We start from the raw sequence: 21,972 nt of genomic DNA, 5'->3' as shown, positions 1-21,972 counted from the left end.
TGAAGGAAGGGAGAAGACAGTTCCCACTCTCTAGGGGACACAGCAGTCCCTGGTGTGGAAAGGTTCAAAGGCTGTTGAGGTGCCTCCAGGAGAAATGTGTGGTGGATGTTTGTACCTCCTGGCCATTGTCCTCAGAAAACCTTTCTAGGAGGGATAGAGCTGAAGCATGCAGAATTACACCAAATGTTTGGAGCAGCTGTGAAACTCTTGCTTGGGCCAGCTGAGCCTTCTCGTTATTGAGGTTAGAAGGGGTCCTTCATCCCTCTTGATCCCTGCTCAAGGCCAGGTTGTGTGGGGCAGAGTACAACTCCAGTTTAAATTGGAGTTTCTCCCTGTTGAATGCTCTCTGCCTCTTTTCTCAGCATAAATATTCTTCCAGAGGCCACAAATTGTCAAAGATGATAATATAATTCAGTTTGTATCAGATTGTAATTAAAAATGTTTGGCCTATTAGAAATATGAAAATCCTATATTTAATTTACTTATTTTTTTTTAAAGAAGGAAATCAGTAATTTACCAGTTTCCAATGCCATTTTCCTGTTTCTGTAGCTCAAAAGTATCTTGATCCAACAAACAAGATGTGGCAAATGTTCTAAATAGTGTTCAATTTTTTTTTTTTTACTGAAAAATATGTAAATGCATGAGAAATTATACTTTGAAAAGTGGCTACTGCAAATTAACAGCATTTCACATGGATCTTACTTTGCATTTTTAATGCTCATAATGGGTGTCCCAAATTACATGATTTGCATTATAAACCAGAACAGCTCCTGTGTCGCTGCTGCTGTCCAACAGTTGAATAACAAGGCTTTTCTTTCCAAACTGTATAAATACATATTTACCCAAATGATGCAATTTAGGCCTCTGTTATTTACATTTTTCTGGTCGGTCAATCACGCTGACATCTTTAATTGCCAATGCTTTTTAAATGCATCTGAATAAGTCTGGTGTTTGAGGAATGGAAGTGCCAGGCATAGGCTGGGAGGGATCATTTCATTAATACACTGACATTTTGGCTTTTGAGTTGGTGCCTTCTCTTTCTCTGCCTTTGTCTTAAGGAAAATGTTGGGTTATTGTGTTGTTCCATGTTCAGCAGGGATGGTTTCTACCTTTCCCCACTGGGTCTGTGGTACTGAGGGATAGGTTGGGGACATGCTGGGCCACTCCTGTCCCAGGCTTTATTCTGCAGGTGAGCTGGCCCATGTTTCATCAGAAACCCAGGATGCAGTGTCTAGCCACTTAAGACAGGAGCACCTTTGGTGTCTTTATCTTCCTTGTCCTGCCTTGTTTCTCCAGGCTCTTGCTGTCTGCAGCCTCTGGAGAAAGAGTTGGATGGTCTCCACCATGCAGTTCCACCATCATCAACATTATTGATTGTTCAAAGTCCTAACTTGTGTCATCTGATCCTGTCTTCAGTAGTTTTTTGGGATTGCTGATCCTCATTGTCCAAGGAGGTTTGATGTAATTCCATTTCTTCATCATCAGTGTAGTGTTCCCAGTGCTTGAATTTCACTCCAAGCTGGCAATCATAAATGAGTGAACTCCTTGAGTCAGCTCAAGCCAACAAGTGTTGACTTCTGGCTCAGATGTGAGGAGGGAGCAGGTAAATGGCTGGATAAACTCACTGTTTCTTTAGTGCTGTCTCCTCTACCCAGACAGGTTCCTGGAGCATCCAAGGGTTGTGTGTACCTGTTACTCAGTGACTTTCCCTTTTGACTGTAATTTTCTGGTTCCAAACAGATTTGCCAGGTTCCAGTGCCAGCGTGTTCCAGCAAGAACTGGAAAAATAATCACAGGGTAGATGGCAGGGACCCAAAATCATTGATATCTAATGGGATACTTGTGGCCTCCCCAGAGAGATTTACTGGAGTTCTTTTTCACCACACTGTTAGTCTCAAGACAATTTCTCCCAGGAAGCACTAGGGGAAACCATCATCTGTGCTTTTTGTTGTTCATGAAACATGTTCATGAAACATGTCATGAAATCATGTTCTGCTGCTCTCCCTCATCTCTGGATCTTGAGTAGAGCCCTGCAGTGTCCCCAGCTTTTCTTATTTGTCCCTGTGCCACTCACAAAAGAGGTTCGTTGTAGTGGGCAAGGGGAGTGATGCCAATGGAACAGTTTAAATAGATTTTGCTTAAATAAAACAAACCTTGGAGAAAGGTAGGAGTTGTGGGTTGTGTCTTAGTACCCCATAAACAGGCATGATATCTGCTGTTTGAGTCAATGTCAGAGCTCTGTCTGCAGCTTTTGAACTAATGTTCACTAACAAATGGGCTTCAGGAGGAGGGGAAAAGGCCAGTGCCACAAATCTAGCCATTGCTGAAATGCCCAGCATCTGAGGCTTTTCAGAGAAAAGAAATGTGATTATGATGAATGATGGAGGCAACAGCATTTTGTGCTGTTCTCATAATACCTAGCCAAGTGAAAAAATCCAATAAATGCCTGTGGTTACCTGGCTGTGCAGGAGCTGTGCTGGTGCCAGCCAGTGTCAAACACAGCCCATTCAGCCCATGGGGGATCAGGGAGGAGAGCTGCTTGATGTGTTGGTGACTCAGGGGATTATTTCCTGTGCAGGAACCACAGATGCAGGAGCTCTGTCACGGTACCCACCCAGCACCATTGCCTCTCGAGGTGCTAAGCAACCGGTTTGTGTTGGCCTTTCTCCTCCACTCAGAATCCTTCCCAAAAGGAAGCTGGTACAATCCTCCTCTGGGTTTTCTAGAGCTTCTCTGCTGAGCCTCAGGAGAGCTGAAGGTGGTAGGAAGGGTGTCATCACAGCTCTGATGGTGGGAAGTGAGGGGTGTGCTGGACAGTGTCTCACCTGGGATTGCCAGGACAGCTGCCAGCTTCAGGGATGCTCACCAGTAACACAGCAGAGGATCAAAGCATGTTTTCCATCACTTTTCTTCTGCACTTGCCTGCATTATGAAAACAGGCAGATTCTGAGCTCACTCCCTGAAACCACCAGGGTTTTTTTTTTTTTTTTCACAAAGAGAAGCAATGTTCTGCTTTTAATCAACATTTTCCTGGCATCCTGTTTCTTGTGCTGACCTCAGTGCAGCAGTGCAGAGTGGAGGGATCTCTCTCCCTGGCTCTCATTTGCTGCTTCCATATTACATGGGCCTGACCTCCTTCCCTCATGTCCCAGTCCCTGAACCGTGTTTGGCGCCTTGCAGCAATTCCAGACCTCTGGTAAAAGGCTGTGCACTGAATTTCATGTGAATGTGCAAGGCTGTGTCCTTCTGGAGTGTATAATTAAATCCAGAGCTGCCAAAGCACACCATGGAGTCACCACGAGTCGTGTTGCTGTTTGCAGGGCTGCAGGACCTGTCCCTGCTGTCCCATGCTTTGTCCCCAGCCTGTGTCTGTGGCATGGTGAGCACAAGTTTATCTGCTGAGCAAAATGCACAAATACAAAGGATCAGAGCTGCAAGCTGCATCAATAGTTGCATCACACATGCACCTCTAAGACAAGGAGAGGGTGAGAATAGCAGCAGTGGGATACTGATAAATCAGGAATTGAAGATACATAATTTGCTAGCTAATTTGCTAGATCAAAACCCATCAGGATGATGATAAAAGTGCACAATGTTTATTGATATCTGAATTACTATTTGTTTCCAAAAACAAATTTTAGCATTTTAGAACTAAGCATGAACCCAGTTACTATTTATTAGGAAATTATATTATTAGGAAATTTATTACTATTTATTAGGAAATATATAGGGGTTTTATAGCCATTGTTCACCTTAGGGAGAAAATTTTTTTTTTAAAAAAAAGACATTTTATTTTAATAGTACTGACTTCCTAATCTAAGCACACTTAGCAGCTTGGCTGCAGAGTGGAAGCAAATTGTGGATATTTCCATTTATCCTTTGTTATGGAGCACTATCACCTCTCTCTATCTCCATCAGCAGAGCTAGGTAATAATTTACTGCAGTGGACACTGAGGGATATCAGCTCCAGGCTGCTTCAGTCCAGGTAGTTTGTCATCATGAGCTTTCAAGAAGGTAAATTAAGTTGATTAAGGGAGAAGATCTGTCATGTCAGCATTTTTGCCCACCCAGAAGGCAGCGCTCCTTCCCTCCCTCCTTATTCCAGCCTGTCTTCCTTGTACTGAGTTTTCTTGTGTATGGAATAACTTTGAAGAGCTGCTTTCTTAACAAGTGCCTCAGAAATAGCAATGTTATATATATGGAAATGTAAATGATGCTGATTAGCCAAATGTTGTGGTTTGAAGGAAGATGTTCAATCAGAACATGAAGAGCAGGAAGAGGATTTGGCCACTCTGTGCATGATCTTCAGCAGCTGCCAGAGAGATTCCTACTAAAGCTTGGGAAAGCAGGGCCTAGGAAAGGCAGCTGGTAGCTGTAAGAGATGAACACACATGCCTGGTATAACACTGTCTTTCTGAAATACTAACATCTTGACCCACAGCAAAATTTCAATATCCACCCTTGATCTGCTTCAGAAGCCCGTTTGGTTGTGACCCAGCACAGTGTTTGGTGCTGTGGCTCAGTGTTCAGACCCCTCAGAGGCTGCCTCAGCTGAGGTCTGCAGGCTGTAGCTGATTTCCTGTGGTTCTTTGTGCCTTTGTGCCCAGACCAAAGCTGAGCCTCGGCCAGGGGAGATGGACATCACGGAGGAGGACACGGCTACAGCAGTCATAAGTACAGCAAAGCCCCATGTGACATCAAAGGGAATCCCTGATCTTAACCCTGCAGTTCAAGGGCTCTCCAGATTAGTACTGAGCTTGTTTTCTTCTGTGAAAGGAAAATATTTCCTTCTTTTTGGCCTGTCTCATAACTGCTAATATTGAAATAAACTGCTAATATTGAAAGAAACACTCCGTGTTGTTGGTACAGCTGAAATTAATTCCAGTACAATTTTCCTAGAAGGAAAATACCTGCTGTGAGGAGCTGTGGAAGAAGGCAAATATTTTTGTGTGTGCTCCTGCTCTGTAGCCCTCCCCTCTGTGAGCACATACACAGACACACATGCAATCCCATCAGCAGCTCTATCCAGTCCCATTCCCTGGGTGTCCGACAGTGCAGGAAAGGATGGCTTGCTGGTAAAGATAATTCCAGTTCCATGAAAGGATGCAGCATGAAGATAATTAATTAAAACTATTGGAAGTTCCTGTGAAACAGCCTGTGATTAAACATAAGGAGTTCTCGTGGAACAATTAGGTGAATTTGGCCTCAGGTATCTCCCCTGACTTTAGGGCCACTGGTGACCAATACTGAAATGGTTGGAGTTCTGTCTGTTTTAATGGATTCAGATTTAGTTATGAATCTCATCAATAGCAGCCAAAGCAAAGAACACCTTAATTTAATTTAATTTGTAGGTGTCCTGTGAGTTAACTTTGACTGTAACAGAAAAGGAGAATGCAGTCTGCCTTGTTATTGGAACCACCAACATGTGAAGAGACATGAGGATGAGCCTCCAGTGCCTTCCAGATCCTTGTCTCACACCTTTATCTCCAGTCTCATCCTCGCAGCGAGAGTGGCAAAGGCCGTGATAGTGAAGTTTCTCAAGCAAATGTTATCCCTTAGAGCCAAAGCTGGGTTGAGAGCCCGTTCTTTGTTCCCTGGAGTTTGCTGTGAACCCAGCCAGTGGGATTTTTGGGGTTCCATGTAGCCATTGCCCCATCCTGATCAATATTCTCGCATGGGAAAGCATCAGAGTGCCAGGGCTGTAGTGATCTCTGTAGACAGAGGAGTGTCTTCTGATAGTTAGGTGCTGGTGAGACAAACTAACTTTGGCTCAGTGCAAGCCAAATGTAATCTGCTGGCAAGGAAAACATGGATAGGCCAGTGAACCTTGCCTGGAAATGGCAGGATTGCTGGGATGTGTAACGCAGGGTGTGAAGACCTTACCATCAGCTCTCTTTTAATGAGTAATTTGAAAGTAATGCTTATGTGGAGCAGCAACTTTCAGCTCTTTTCACTAAGCTTGTGGCTTTGGCTTGCAAAGATCGCTGCTATTTCTCTGTAACTACTGATAATTTGTGTTTCCCTCTTGACTTTTAAACTTCATTTCAGTTAAGAATTCCATTACACGGCATAAGGGCATTGTGTGACACAGACCTTTCCCTTTTCTGCAAAGTGTACAGCCTAAATGCACAAGAGAGGGGGAGAAGGCTGGCAGTTATCTGAAGGCAAAGGAAAATTTGCTGAATCCCCTCTTGGGGACCAGCGAAGCAGAGAGATGAACTACTGGGCTGGTGGAAGGGGAACAGAGTCTCTAAAAGAAGAGGAAAGAGAAGAGCTGAGCTTGGCTTGTTTTGTGTACAAAAACAAAAGCTTAAGTGGTCTACTAATTGCTGCCAATACCTGGGAGTAGTTGGAGCTGAGGGATAGTGGCTGCACACACATAAATGCCAAGTAAAATAAGCCCCCTTGGTTTTGAGATGGCTTGGGCAGGTGACAGTTCCCTTCTTTCTCAAGCTCTGCTTCAACAGGAGCCAGAGCCCAAAGCTCTTGCAGTGTCAGGTCTTTAACATTCACACCACCAAATGTAATTAAGCTCTGTGAGGGCTGCACCCTGGGTAGAATTTATCTCTTGGTTTGTAATGCTTTAATTTAGTATCAAATATTCATGGACTGGCAGGGTCAAGTAGGGATAGAAAAAGTACTGTAACAGGCATAGGCAAAGTAGGATGCGAAAGAATTCAGCTTAAAGGTTAGTCATCCATGGAAACCCATTAGGAAAAATACTGTAAATAACTTCCTCCATCTGTGAGTCTCAGAGCTAAACATGAACCACTCCTCCCTGACCCATGGAACTGCCAGAGCATGGGGTGTGCCAGCTCACACACAGAGTTGGAAGCAGAATTATATAGTTACATATCCAAACTCTTCCAAATACTGAAGCATGTTCGGTGTGCTCTGCACTGAACAAGTCTGTTGCATCTCATGGATTTAAGGGCTAGAAAAGGCTGGCTTTGGGACATCTTGTAGATATCTATGAAGGGTTATTGTAAGACCAAATGATTTTTTTGAGCATACCCTGCCTGTTTAAGGACATGGTTCAAAGCCTGTGAAATTATGCTTATTGACTTCAAAGGATCAGGATCTATACTGTCCAATTTAATATTCACAAAACTAATGTATTCAGCAAATGAAATCACTGAACTGAGAAAAATGGATGGATTTATTCATTTATTATGGGGCCTGAAAGGTGTGTTTGGGATATCTGGCAGGGAGTTCTCAGGTTGGACAGACTGGATTGGGAGAAAGAGCAAACACCTTAACCCATGGGACCATGCAGGGAAATAACTGAAATTCAGAGCATGCAGGAATAAATAATAAGCTGGCCAAAGTCCAAGTGTCTCTTTTGCCTGGCACCAGGTGAGAAAGGTGTGAGGAGAAAAATGATTGGGTGTGCAGGCCATGGAGGAATGTAGAAAGAGGAGCTGCAACACCTGAAGTGTGTGGGGCTTTACTAAGAGTGTGGACACGGAGCTGATGCTGAGTGCAGACTGGATGCTCCATCTCCAGCAGAACAACACCTATGGCCTGCTAACTTCTGTTTTCCCAGCTGCCTCTCAAAAGCACTGCTAGCTACAAGTAGAAGAGAATTGGGTAAAAAGTCATTTGGAGCCAGAAATGCCTGCAATTTAAACCTGGTTCTGTAGCTGCCAATTGAACTTTGAAGCCAGGCTGGGTGCTGGGAGAATGAGAACTGAGAAAAACCTGTCATTTGAGCCAGGATTTCCCCCTTATCTCACAGCAGCATGCAGTGAGGAAACTACCTGAGGACTGCACTTTTAAACACCCAAAAAAATCTAAAGACAAGAAATTCTGCAGGAATACAACACACAAACACACTTTTAAAAAGCATATCTGTTAATATGTAAAAAGCTAAATATATATATATATATATTTATATATAAAAATATATATAAAAATAAAAATATATATTATAATATTATATATTATAGATAATATTAATCTGTTATTATAACATATAACATATACATTATATATTATATTTTATGTTATATATTCTATATTCTGTATTCTATATTCTATTATATTTTATATATTATATTTTATATATTCTATTTTATGTTATATATCATATTTATATCTTATTTTAATGTATATTTATATATAGAAATATAAAAATATATTATATGTTTATATATATTTTATATATATAATATATACATAAAGCTATTTTTTATATATATATATATATATATATAAATAAAGCTAAATATATATATATATATATTGCTAAACTCACACACCTAAGTGGCACAGAAGTTCTGAAATTTCTGAAAACTCCACAGACACAAGACTTAATTCTGCAAAATCCTCAGGCACCTTTTAGAGTTAAATTAATACTGATGTAATTAAAATGGTAATACTATTTGTTAAAAGAAGAGTGTTTAAATAATTCATTTTCCTATTGGTTCAGTGGAGTGTGCTTAGGTTTAGCAATTATATGCTACATAAAAACAGCCTCTCCTGTAATGATTTCATGATAATCTGACCTTTGATGGTCCTGGCTCACAGCAGCTGGCACTTTCTGCAGAGTTTACAGACTGTAAAGTAATTAATATCAATGAAATACCACTGCTGGCCCTTTGATGTATTTGGGTCCTTGAACATTCCCTTTTCTCTCTCTCAAGCAATTTTTTTCCCTGACTCTTGGGAGTGTGGCCACTGGAGGAGTGCTCCTGGTGAAGGGCACATCCCTGCTGAGGGGTGCCCTGCTGAGCACCCTCTCTTTTGGGGTGCAGAAGACATCATTGGCAATATGCCAGCCTTAATTTGATTTAATACTAAGCACAAGAATAGCTCTTGAAAAGCTGTCTTTCAGGGAAAGGTAATAAGGGTATTAATAAAAGCAGGTGAGGAGTGATGCCCTGGTTTTAGGTTCCTGCATTATTTCATCACTGTCACTCAGCACAGAACTCCCTTGAGATTATTCCTGTGTAGTCAATAGCGTTGTTTCTGTGATGACTTTTAATGGCTGAGCCTTTCTTCCATCCTTAGCTATGACAATAAACACTCTGCTTTTTTTTCCTTCAGCAAGCTATTGTGTGGGGTTCAGCACATTAAGGAACAATTTTAAATTTAGAGGTTTCCTCTAATTAAGTTATTGGCAGAAGAGTGCTTGTCCAGTCATTTGCTGGTGATGAGTACTGAAAGAAATTACATCTTGTACAGATTATTACACTTTTCCTGCTATGCTTCTCCTAAAAAAAGAACAAAATGATATAAAAATAAGCAGTAAGATTGCAAACTCAGGCACTCAGAAATTAGATAGTGCCAGAATGATGGGTGTATGGATCTGTCCTTCCCCACTCTTGATCATGAGCTTTTCCTCTTTCTTCTCTTCTCTATCTCTTGCCCTGTACCCCATTTTTTCCTTTCAAAAAGTTACCTTTTTTCCCAAAAGTCTTAATTTTTAACCTTTTTAGAAATTTTATGTCAAGACCAAATTACTTTTTCTGCTGTGTCTCGAAAAGAGAGAAATAATTTTCTCTACAACTTTTCCAACACCCCCTTCCATAAACTCACCTGTAATTCAGAAAAAGGTGTTTGTGCACCTCGAGACAGCCACAGTTTGTTCACTGGTGAAATAATTGCATGTAGTAATAATAATGGTATATTTCAGATGTCTGGTCATTCTGGACATGATTTAAAAAGTTCCTGTTTCCTGTAAGATTGTTCATCCAGCTTGGTTCAGAAACCACACACAAAATGCAGTGAGTGGGAGAAGTTTTTAGTGTGCCACCTTGAAGAAAAGTAGTGGAATGAATGCAAAGGAAAATCTTATTTTAGGGTTAGTGCAGTCACTGCAGATTAAAGGTTGTTTCCCTCGTTGGTGGCACCCTGCATAACCTCAAAAAAGTGGAGTTTACATTTCTGTCTTAAAGTATACCTCTGGATTTGAAAATCAGATCATTTACTAATTGCTCACATTTTATAAATTATGGCTCTATCCTTGAAGGAGATTTTAACAATCTATTAAAGCCTGAGTAACAGAGTTATTCTCCAGCTTCCAGATAAACAAAACAAAAACACAGGTTTAAAAACAAGAAGACTCTTCACTTTTTACCTAAATGAAAATAAACCTAATCAAAAGCCAGTGATTAATGAATCTCTTCAGGGTTTCTATTCTTGAAAAGATTAGAGTTAAAAAGGCTGAAATAGCTTCAATAGGTAGGTGTGATGTTGAGCTCAGATGTTGTATTTCTATAGCTTAGCTAGAAATAAGAGTTGCTAAAATCCAATATCTGGATGAAGATTCTCCTCTTCAATGAAACAAGACAGTTAACAATTCCAATATTCACTAATTTCAGTGTGCAAAAATATCCTAGAGCACCAATAAAATTGGTTCCTCCCAGGAAATGCTTTTAAAATACTCATTAAAAAGTATTACAAAGTTGTTGCAAATCTGAAACAAACTGAAACTGGGGTTTTAGGAAACTTATTTTCTTGGAAAAGGAAAGCAAAGCTCTCCAAAAATAAGCAAACTGCTTTTCCAGGGTTGGATAGCCAGCTATTTGCTTTTTGTAAAAACGCAGACTGAGAATGTTGAGCTGAAATTTGGCAAGGTTATCACATTTTCACTATGTGTAGTCAGTTACTGTGTCCAGAAATAGAAACAGCCTTTTGCTTGCAGGAGTGGTGGGGCACCTTCACCTGCAGTTTAAATAGAAAAAACAGAAAAGTCCTGTTGTTCAGCTCCACCTCTGTACCAGATCTTGGGAATGTTTCATTCATTCTGCATAATTCCACCAAAGAGTGGGAATCACAACAGCCAAGAGCTCCCGTTGCTTCCACAGTAGAGACTGAAGAAATGTTAATAAATGCATTTAATTTACTTGTCTAACTCTAGATTTTCCTGTAATTCATACCAACTAGCCTGGCTGTGTAGTAGGAAAAAAGCAATCACAATAACTGATGTGCAAAGCCCGTCACTCACCATATACCAAATAAACAAATAAAGGTCCCTTGTTCCATTAAATGACCACAAAACATTCCTAGGATCTTCACAGGCACCTTGCTTTCCATGGTGTGCACTTCTGGACACCCTGTTAGAGCTTGCACTGTATTTGTCATGGGTGTTCTTCCATCTGGCTTCTGGTCAGACACTTGACCTTTCAAACCCATCGTGGGGAAGGCATCCTCCTTCACCTCTGCTTTTTGTTCAACTGGGTATTTTGTCTCTCTTCAGCCATGGGCTGTCTCAGGTTATAAGGTGGAGAAACCAGGAGTGCTTTTGAGCTGTGAGAGGTGTGACCATCCATCCTCCTCCTTCTCCTCCCTTTCTTCCATCTTCTTCCCTTGGGAAGACTGGGGAATGGATAGATGGGCTCCTTGTGGTGCTCCAACCAGTCTCATGAGCCAGAGGACCAAGTAAGCTCAAGCCTGCAAAGGCTTAGTTCAGTTTAGATATGACAGTGAGGAATTTAATGCTCTTTTCATCTTTGGTACGGGATGCCTTGTTCTGCCAAAACAAATAGACCACCTTGGTTCAACCCACTGACATCTCAGGACTCCTGTGGCAGTGCAGCCAGTGTAAATGTGACCATGAAGTTTTGACAACACAGCCCTCCTGTTGGCTTTTTCAATGAAAGCATCCTTGAATGCACTCAGCTTCTCATGGGCTGTGGCTCTCTGAGGGAAATTATTAAAAAAAAATGTCTTTGCACATGATTATTACTTTCCTAAAGTCCTTCCAGAGTGTTGATATTATTTAGTTCATGAAGTGGCAGTTTGTGCAATTTTATGTTGCCTGGAAAGAAACTGTGATTTACTCGATTTGAAGCTCCCAAAAGCAGGAAGCAAAAGGCATCAATCTGTGCTGCTGGAAATTCTGTAACTGGGCAGCTATAAGCTGATGTGCTTTGAGTGTCTGCAAAATGCAGCTACTGCTGAACAGCCTGAGTGGTAAAGCATTTTGTAACAGCATAATGCTCTCATTGTAGTCTTTTCAATCTCATTTAGCACTAAGCTTTCCCTTGGGAGATGATACAATAAACTCTCCTGGAAACCACGCTGCAAATACGTTGAAGCCAATCAGGTAATACAGTGTAATGTCAAAAGTCTTACTGACTGGCTAAACCTGTATCTTCCAGAGCATTCCTCAGGACAGACAGATGTTAGCTGTGGGGATGGGGCTCTTATAGAGTACAGGAAATTTTGTCTAGCTCATAATGTTACTCAACATAAACAGCTTAGGATTTATTGTGTGCTCTCAGCCAGCCTGGCCACCTCAAAGTTCTAAGCAGACACTTCTAAGCAGGTATAAAACAGAGGAGTTATGTTTCAGACTGGAAACATTGGGAAGACTCTCAGATACTAACTCAGATACTCAGGTAATGTAACCCTGCTCAGTTTCTCTGTTCAGACTATATTTTCAACTGAAAAGTGGGCAGAGAACACGGGGCAAGCTGACACCTGAGCTTCAGTTGAAGAAGTATTAAGTAGGCAGAATACTTGGGTATGTCATTGGAAACTATATTTCAAAACTTGAGAGCAAAAGGGTTGAGGTTTTTGGTCCTGTTATTTGCCTATTTCTATTTAATGTTCCCATTCCCACATTATTTTATTATTTTATTATTATTTTGTTTTTCAAGTCCCAAATTGTTTTCTCATGCATTCTTTAAAAATGAGTCAAGATACATATTTCAAAGTCTCCCCATGTTTTTACCCATTACTTTTCTTTCCAAATTCCAGATTTGGACATTATCCTGCAGTTTAAAGGTTTCTAGATTGATATTTGTTTTTCTTCCAAGACCTCCCTAGACCCTACTGTAATGTACATTAGCTCAGACACAGCCAGACTTACCTCAGATAAGGAACAGTCTGTTTCTTACATCAAAGCTCAGCAAATAAATAACTGCACAGATAATCCTCCTATTTTAATGTATGAAAAGTCCCACTCTTGGAATAATGCAATATAAAGACCAGCCATTCAGAAAACAGAGCTTTAGTTCAACAACTCCCAAGGTGGGTTCTGTAAATTATGTACTAAAATCCTTACAAATACCCAGTAGCCTTAAGAAAAGATGCATCTGTCTGACTGCTGCTTTAGAGTTGAGGGAATCGAGTGCTGTGTTCAGTTCACTGATCTGACTCTCAGGATGTTTTGTAAGCATATTACCAAAGAAGACCAGATGTCTGTGAGGGAAGGAGTATGAGTTAAAGTTCCTATCTGCTGTCATGAATAACTAAATCACACTTCAATTCTGCAGCACGCAGCAGTGCAGGTACAGCTCTTAACAAAATTAAATCCAAGCCCTTCCTTTGCTGTTAATAATGTACCCTAATGCAGATTGAAAGGCTACCAGAAGACCCCCTTTCTTTATTAACCAATTTGAAAAACTTCATCTTTAGTGCTGTGGACAATAACCTTTCTGGATTTATTATCTTTCAGGATACACTGCTCGCTTCTGACCAGGCACTAGAAAATGTTTTCTACAGGCTGTGTTCTGGTATTGATCAGTGTGCTCAAATTTAAGGGATTTTTACTAAAGCTTGCATAGAGTACCTGGAAAACCACTGGTGCTCAGGAGGGCTTGACATCACGATTTCACAAGTGTTGATGTAATTAAAGGATGCACAGCATGGAAGGAGACAAGACATGAGCTTGTTTTGGGGAAAAATTCCTCACGTGCATGCCATATTAGCTCTGCCATGGTCTCTAAATGGGGTTTCCTCTCAGGAGAAATGTCACTGCGTGCCACATGTTTCTCATGGTGCAGATGGAGCTTTGAGAGAAGCTGCTAAAGGCTGGATCCCAAAAATACCTGAACTGCTTTGAAAATCTCAGCTTCTCGTGTCATTAGAAATTCATAACCCTCAATGAGCAATGCATGGAACAGCTAATTGAGCTCCAGAAATTGCTATTTCCACATTTTGGTTGTTATTGTTTCTCCCAGAGTTAGAATTGCAAGCGATGTAGTTGCTTAGAGACTACTTTATGGTTATTCAGTAAACATTAATTTTTTAATTGTGACAGGTGTGTTGCATTGCATGGATAAAAATGCATGGGAAGAAAAAAAAAAATAATTAATTGATGGTTACCAGCATGCTCACAAACGTGCCTGATGGGATTTTTGAACTTAAAATAAGTTAGGCAGGTGTTGACTTTGCTGTATTATGGGGTTTTTTCCTCATGATAAATATTTGTTTCCTCAAAATTTGGCCAGTTGGATATTGGGCAGTTCTCACCAGATACAAATGCATACATTTTAATTGATAGAAAAAATAAAATGTGAGATACTCTCTTCAAGTCCACTTGACATATGAAAGGTGTTTCCTTTTTCTGAATGTTTGTGAATTAAACACACTTTTTTAGGTGATCCTCCCCTCCTGCACTTGTGTTTACTGGTGCTTTCAAGTGAGATTGAAGTAGATCAAAACAGCTTTTATGGAAAAGGGGAAAAACACCCTGAAAAGAGAATTAATTGTCAGTGTTCCCACAGGTGTGAGCTGACCCCTGTGGCAGGATTTTGTTGCTCTGACTCTGTGCTGGGGACAAGTGTCTGATCAGCTGAGGCAGCAGGGGCATTACCAGATCAGGTTCAGCACCTGGATAAATGTGTCTGCAGCTGAAATAAACCCCACAATAGACTTCTCTTCGGTGCCTCTGCCACAGCCCAGCCTTCCTGATGGATGTTAAGAAGCCTTGGTAGTGTTTATGAGAAACATCAGCTTCCCTAATCGTTCATTGATCTGTTGTTCTGGGCGGAATGATGAAGTTTTCGCTGTTATTTTGCTCTGCTTCACTCAGATTCACTTGATTCGAACCAAAGGACGATTTAAGATGGCAGGGCACAATTTTACTGCCATTTACTCCCAGCTGACAGGATAATTCTGGTTTTGCTGTTGGGAGCTTCAAGTGCTTCATCTGTGCTCAGCTAATATTAGTTGTAATTAAGGGAATGGGCTGTCTAGAGCTCATTTTTACAGTTCATCACCTGAAAAAGAACCTCCAAAAATAACCCTTTTGCTTTTGGTGTCATTTTGAGTTTCTTCCTCACCCTCTGCAGGGCTGCCCATCTTAGGGCAGGGCAGGGGAGGGCAGCACCTTCACTGGCTCTGTTCTTACCTCAGGGTAGCTATTTTTAGGTTTAAAAACCAAAATATTGGCTATGTTGGGGCTCATAGAGCCTTTTAGGAGACTGTTTTATTGACTGATGTGGCTGTTCCTGGGGTGCAGGACACTGCTGGACACAGGGACAGCAAACTGTGGAGTACAAGTGCTCATGTCCTGTCTGAAAATTGAGATATAAGGCTTTTTTCCTGGTAAATATATCAGAACCTTGTGGTTTGGTGTGTGTTTTTTAGGCAGCTCATTAGATATGTCAAGGATTAATACTTTTTTCCCCCAACACTCCTGTTTCTGCTGGAAGCTTGTCCTTGTCCAGGGGCTGATGCTTGACAGGCTCAGTTTCCTTTTTATCTTTGCTGAGGGACAGACTCATGGGAAATGTCTTTTTGCAAGTGCCTGCAAAGCCTAGCAGGAGAATCGGACTGGGAGAGGATGGCATTCACTGCTGTGAGCTATTCCACCTTCTTGGGAAAACAGATGGAAGCTGGAGCAAAGCAGCTCAAACAGAGCATTCACGTACCTGAGTCCAGGACACCTGCCCAGGGAAGTGTCCAGCCTGGAATTCAAAGGATGAGAGGTTCAAATCACACCTGACCTTGGCACGAGGTGCAGGGGAGGAGATCTGGCTGCTGGTCCCATCTGGCATGAGGATTTGGGAGTCAGTATGGAAGCCAGCAGTGCAGTGACTCCAGCAGGGTTGGGAGCCAGCTCCAGGTGGGCAGGTGTCCATTTTCAGTGAGACTCATGTTAAAACTTGTAGTGCCTGGCAAAGTGACACTGTTGGCCAGGAGTGGCTGAAATTTGAGGTGCATTCTGCATTCCCAGTGTATTTTTTGCAAGATGGACCGGTAAGAAAACACCCTGAAAACAAGAAACCAGTTGGAAACCATCCTGCAAAGCAGGTTATTGTGCTGCATTTTTCATTCTTATCTGAATTTAAAACCCTGTCTTAACAGACTCCTAGATTTGGTTGGTCAGATGGCTGTTTCCTAGGAAATCAGAAACCCTTTCTGGGTTTATTTTCATAATTTTGTTTTGCAAGCATGAACAGTGTCTCCAGCAAATAAATGTGTGTTATATGGTGGAAGCCATGGGACTGGAAAGAACCTTCTGGTTTGTGAAAAGACTTGCCATAATTTGTCATTTCAGTTGGTTAAGCCAAACAAAGTGCAGAGTTTCTGAGGCACCTTACAGTGATCAGCAACAGAACTTTGTCATTTTCCCTGGTGGGCTATTTTTTTGGTTTTTTGGCTTTCTTATTTTTTTTTGGCTTTTTTTTGGTCAAGTTTGGAATGAAGGTTTTTCTGCTCTGTGTGTATGAGTGGAATTTCAGTCCTGTGCCGAATTGCAGCTCTTTCAGGTGGAATTGCTGTTTGGCAGTAAGACATACCCTAAAAATAGAAAATGTGGTTATAAGTGACAACAATTGGCAGGGAGGACCCATTCAGATGCAATTTTGGAACCGCTTTTAATTTTTTCCACTCAATTCCAAGTTAAACATCCATTTAAATTAATTAGAGCAATCACAGTATCCCTAGAATATCAGTGGAGAAACTGAAGCCGTGAGTGAAATTTAAGTATTTCCTGAATTCTGAGGAGACGCTAAAAAACCCAGCTTAAAGAAATTTTTGCATATGATGAAAAGCAAATCCTGACCAAACTGGCTAAGCTCAAATGTCTGAAGGCAAAGAGCTATCATGAAAATGCTGTAAAGCTTCTGATTATGGTGGAATCAGTGTCCCAGGGTATAATGCAGCTCTACATTGAATACTTACCTGCTGAACTGTACTTCTCAACCCACCTCCACTCACTGGGTTCTCATCAGAGTCCTGTCAGGACACTGGGCTTTGTTTAGAGGCCAAGCAAGTCTGGAAATGGCTCCACAGCTTTTTCAGCAGCTTCAGCTGAGTACAGATGCTTGACTTCAGAAGGACAGCTAGTACCTAGATTTTGTGGCCTAGAAATCATTCCTTATGCACACCGCCACACGTATTAATAACCTTGCAGGCTTTTATAAGCCCAATTAAAAGGCTTGTGCACACTTAAATATGAAATCATGGCAGAGCACTGAACCAGCAAAGCAAGATCCTGTCCTTGGTGCTGCAAATCCATTGCTGCCTTTCTTTATTAATGATACATACAGGACACATTGAATTGTCTGCCTGCTGTTGCTTGTCGCGTTGTTTTTATTACAGTATCGACGGGAGTCCCCGTCACGTTGGTTGTAGTCTGGGCACGTTACCCTGAGCAGAATTTTTCTTTCAGTGTTTTGTTTAAGGTATTGACTTTGCCAAAGGGAAGGGAAAAGTGTGTGCAGCTACTTAAGCACACAAGTCGTGGTATCAGTTTCTGTCCATTAAAATATGCACACGCACACAAACACACGGCTGTACGGTGGTTGCAGGCGCGGGGTTAGGTGAGCTTTGAGAAACAGACTCCAGAGACCCTCTGCAACGTGGAGATTCTGTTTCCAGGATCTGGCCAGGAGCATCCTCCAGCCTGTGCCAAGCCCTGCTGAGAATGGTGGGGTCATTGAAATGACATTTTTCAAAGGTATTTGCATATTTCTAGGCCATTTCTTTCAATTCCTTAGAATGAACTTTATTTTCCAAGGGAGCATATTTCTCTGGTTTTGTGTGTTCTGTATTTTTTTTTTTCTCCCTAACGACATCTTAGTTCTGTTAATCTTTAGGACTTTGAAAAAGTTTTTCTAGTTATTGGGTTTTGGGGTGTTAATACCTGAATATAATCAGGAGGGTTATTGAGCAGTTCATCTAAAGCCAGTGAAGATTTTGGCCAACTCAAAGGTGCAGCAATCCTTTTGCTGAAGTTTTGGATAGCAGTTTTGATTGAAGACCAGGATATATGGGCGTGGATGGTTCCAGCACTGCCAGATGAAGCTTGGAGACGAATCTTTGCAAATGTTCAGTGATCAGTTCCATTTGAAAGCATACAAAATGGGTGTTAATACATATGTGTGTTATTTTTATTTCCTCTTCCAAAGTGCCCCCCCCCATCTCCCATCTGTTCCTGTTTGATGGTGAGCTCTTCCAGAGGGGTTTTCTATGTTATGTCCCTTCAGTCCCACCCTGAAATACTCTGTACAACACAGAGTTACTTGCAGACAGACAATCTCATCTGAGCTGTGGCATTGCCCCAGTGGATTCTGTTCATGTACTGCAGAGCCCTCTGACCTGCTCTCTGCTTTGAGTCATCCTTTTGTGAATCCTTAATACCTTACAGGTCGTTTCTGCTCAAGTTTCAATAAACTGATAAAAATGGCTACCTCTTTCTTTTCTACCTTTTAAACAACTCTTTCCAGTTAACTCTCTAAAATTAAAACAGGAATGTGCTTGAAATCACTAAGTTGAAACAAAATTTGTTTTCTGGGTGGTTTGGTTTGTTGTTTTTTTTTTTTTTTTGTATTGGGTATCATCATGTTGTCCTAAAGCATCCACTGCCTTGGAAATTCAGGGCAATTAAAAACAGAATGTGTCTGATGTGTTTGTTTCATTTCTGCCTTTCAGTCTATCCGAGAAGTCACGGGCTATGTGTTGGTGGCTCTGAACCAGTTTGAGTACCTGCCCCTGGAGAACCTGCGCATCGTTCGTGGCACCAAGCTCTACGAGGAGCGATACGCTCTGGCCATATTCCTTAACTACAGGAAGGATGGGAACTTTGGACTCAGGGAACTTGGCTTGAGGAACCTGACGGGTAAGTGAAACTTGGAAACGTGGTGGATTAGTTGCAAGGAAGAAAATGAGCTTGTTGAGTATTTCCCCAGCACCCTCAGTCACTTGCATTCTGCAGGAGACTGAGGTACCACACAGCCTGGCAGGGGTTTGTCGGTGCATCATCCTTTTTTTTGGTTCACAGAAGTACTTCTCTGCATAATGATCAAAGGCTGTCCCTGAGAGTCATGGCAAGAGCATATTTGAAACAAAAACAGTTGTTGAAAGAGTATGTGAACTTTTTTCTGTGTGTTGATATCATGAGCATGTTGGTTCCTTGTGATCCTTGGTTATTGCACATGTGTTGCTTCAGGTGCTGGGTATTTTCTGCCAAGTTAGCTTTAGCATCCCTTGTGCTTCTGTATATTTTGTTTATTTAATTTTAGAACTCCCTTTTCTAAGCAAAAATAGTGCATGACATCTAGTGAGAAAAGTGCTTATTTTTTTTTTTTTGAGACAAAAATGTAATCAAAGTCCACAGCTTCATGTTTAGCTGTCAGTTCAGGGCTGGATCATGCTGTGGGATAGATCAACAATTAATTTCCTCTGTCTGAGGATCCCGAGTCAGTGGTTTGGGAGATTAAAACTTACTAAGTATCAATGGACTGTAACTTAGTAAAGGGCATGCTGTGGCTCTTCTTAGGGAGATCACTGGAAGTATTTTATTTATATCTGGTTCCTCATCAACTATGTTATTTTCTGCCCTAAACTGTGGTAATTTTGATGTGGCCTTGCATCTTCTAGTGGCTGAAAGCTGACTGAAAATCACTGACTTGAGCTGGCTGTGGAGATTGAACCTCAGTAAGGAGAGGTGGGAGCCTTCTGAATTATATTTAGGCACCCTTCCCTATCTGGTTTTTTTTATCTGTCAGTGCTCAGAGTAGCTTACAGCTCCCTGTTCAGCCTCACCAGGCTTTCAAAAACAGGAGGGAAAAGAAAGCCTGAAATATTTTACAAAATAAACCAATTTTGGATGACTCTGATTGGGCTCTTTCCTCTGGTAATATTTTTGACAATTTTCATTACTGAGACCATCATGCCAATATCAGAGTGCTTCCCAAATGTCTCTATAATCCCTGCCATCTTCTACTTTTCACTCTGTCACTGTCATAATCCAATTTCTTCCTCTTCTGTTCCCATATTTCTTCCCACCTTTCTGATACAGGGAGTTCATTGTGACCGTCTGTGCCTTCACATCATACAGAGCCACAGCACTGGGTGATAACAGCATTATCTCTTTCTTTGTGTACATTTTCTGGTCTTTGAGTCTCAAAATGCCTTGTAAAGATACCAGGCTGGGTGAAACTGAGACAGAGAGGTGAGGTGAGGCCAAGGCTGGAAAATGATGGAAGTCTTTCCTCTTGGGTCTGAGGTGGTTCTGCCAGGTGAGAGTTGTATTCTTAGGGCTCATTTAGCCATGGCTTTGCTGCTCAGTAGGGTAAAAAAAAACTTATCTTGTAGGCTTCTGCTCAAATTTTCTTCTTGAACCAGCGTCCCTCTGCCAATTGGCAGTTCCTCAGACTCCAGAGATGCCCTCTGGGAGCTGCTGTGACATGACAGACACAGCACCAAAACTGCCCAGCAAGTGGTTTCACTTTCTTTTTAAGTGTCTTGAGAAAACTGGCCTTAGCTCAGCCTGTGAATCTCTTCTTACGTGACATCATCACAGCCACTTCTTCTGATTTAGGTGCTTACAAAGGCCTCTGATGGGATTATTTGACTTGAAATAAATTGTTGTCTTCTGGAAGAAAAGTGCCCCAATAACACCAGCTTGTCTCCACGGAGCACTTAAAATAGCTTTTGGGTGCTGAATGTGAGCCAGTATGCTTGAAAATACTCTTAATGTTTTCTAGATAACGTACCAGGCCCTCATGAGTCCCTCCAGCAGCTGTTCAGTGACCATTTTGTGCACTGGTGAGGATGCACCGGGGCTATTTTAACCCACAACCTGCCTCTTGTTGCGCACGCTCTTCCCGGAGCATGTTCATACTTCATTAATTTTCCTGACACATCCTTAGCACTGGTAGCTGCATAAAAATAACTGGTGGATGTGGGAGCTAGTGATGTTGCAAGGCTGTGATGGATCAGCTGTATCAGAACCCATTCTTTAGGTTTACCCCAGAAAGCAGGGGTGAGCTGCTGCGCTGAAGAATCAGCCTCCATGAGCTTGCATTCTTCAAGTCCACGGCAGATTTGAAGAGCCTGGCTTTGAATCATGCATCTCTTCCACTTGAGTAAAATATAACATGGCCCTTGTCTTGCATGAGAGGAATTGTCATTCCAGGGCTTATGCCTTCCTCACTGGAGTTTGGGAAATTCTGTTTTTATTCGTGCAGTGCTGGATGATAGGCTCCTGAGGGTATTTCTGCCCAGTACCACACAGTATACAAACACAAGCCCTACTCCCTGTGTTAAATAAATGAGGAAGCTGCTCTCACCTGCAGATTCTCCTCAGACACAGGGTTTCAGCCTCCTGTGCTGTACCACTGCAGTATTTTCTATGTGTTGTTAACAGCTGTGTTTTTATTGCCAGCTATGTCTATCAAGTTTTCATATTTAAATGTAACTTTAAATGCTTGAATTTCTTCCCTTGCACTATAAAAAAAATGACAGCTGTGAAGGCAGTTAGTTTTATCTCACACAGAAAACATGATCCAATTCTCACTCATGATGTCTGTCAAACCACAAGGGAGTTTTGTTTGTGTAGCTCAGCCTGGGACTATGTCCTAAAATGCATGTGACACTTGCAAAAAATCTTAGCTATAAAAATCCTGTTCTCACTTGTTATAAAAAACTTAGTCAATGGTTCCACAAACGTGTCAAAACTGAACTGACACTGAACTAATGAAGTGGCTGCTGCCATCTCAGCTGGACTCAGTGTGCAGATCCAGCTGCCAAGTAGCCTCACAGTGAAAAGGAGGGTTTGACATCCTGGCTGGAAAAGGAGGGTTTGACATCCTGGCTGTGTTCCTGTGAGAGGAGCAGGGTAAATGGTGCTGAGGGAGAAGGTGTGCCAGCTTCTCCCAGGAAACACTGCAGATCCCCAGGCTGTCAGCTCAGCTTACCCAGGGAAAGGGCAGCAGCAGTTTGGAGCACTCCAAAGAGAGAGGGCACCTGATCTCATTGCAGCATTTATCTGCCCAAGAGAGGGGA

At 41.7% G+C, this 21,972-nt stretch overlaps 1 protein-coding gene across 1 annotated transcript in view; it reads left to right on the top strand.

The window, feature by feature from the left end:
- The window catches only part of ERBB4 (erb-b2 receptor tyrosine kinase 4), a 337,006-nt gene that overhangs the window by 61,353 nt on the left and 253,681 nt on the right, over nt 1-21,972 (top strand). Inside the window, exon 3 of the mRNA XM_014257738.2 lies at nt 18,616-18,802. Within this exon, the coding sequence (XP_014113213.1) occupies nt 18,616-18,802 (187 nt within the window). The remainder of the gene's footprint in view (nt 1-18,615; nt 18,803-21,972) is intronic.

This window comes from Pseudopodoces humilis, chromosome 8 (genome assembly GCF_049639895.1).
Source record: "Pseudopodoces humilis isolate 2021_Gansu_Grassland_sample_001 chromosome 8, ASM4963989v1, whole genome shotgun sequence".
NCBI classification, from domain to species: domain Eukaryota; kingdom Metazoa; phylum Chordata; class Aves; order Passeriformes; family Paridae; genus Pseudopodoces; species Pseudopodoces humilis.
Note: the sequence above shows the minus strand (reverse complement) of the source record. Positions and strands in the feature narration are given on the sequence as shown.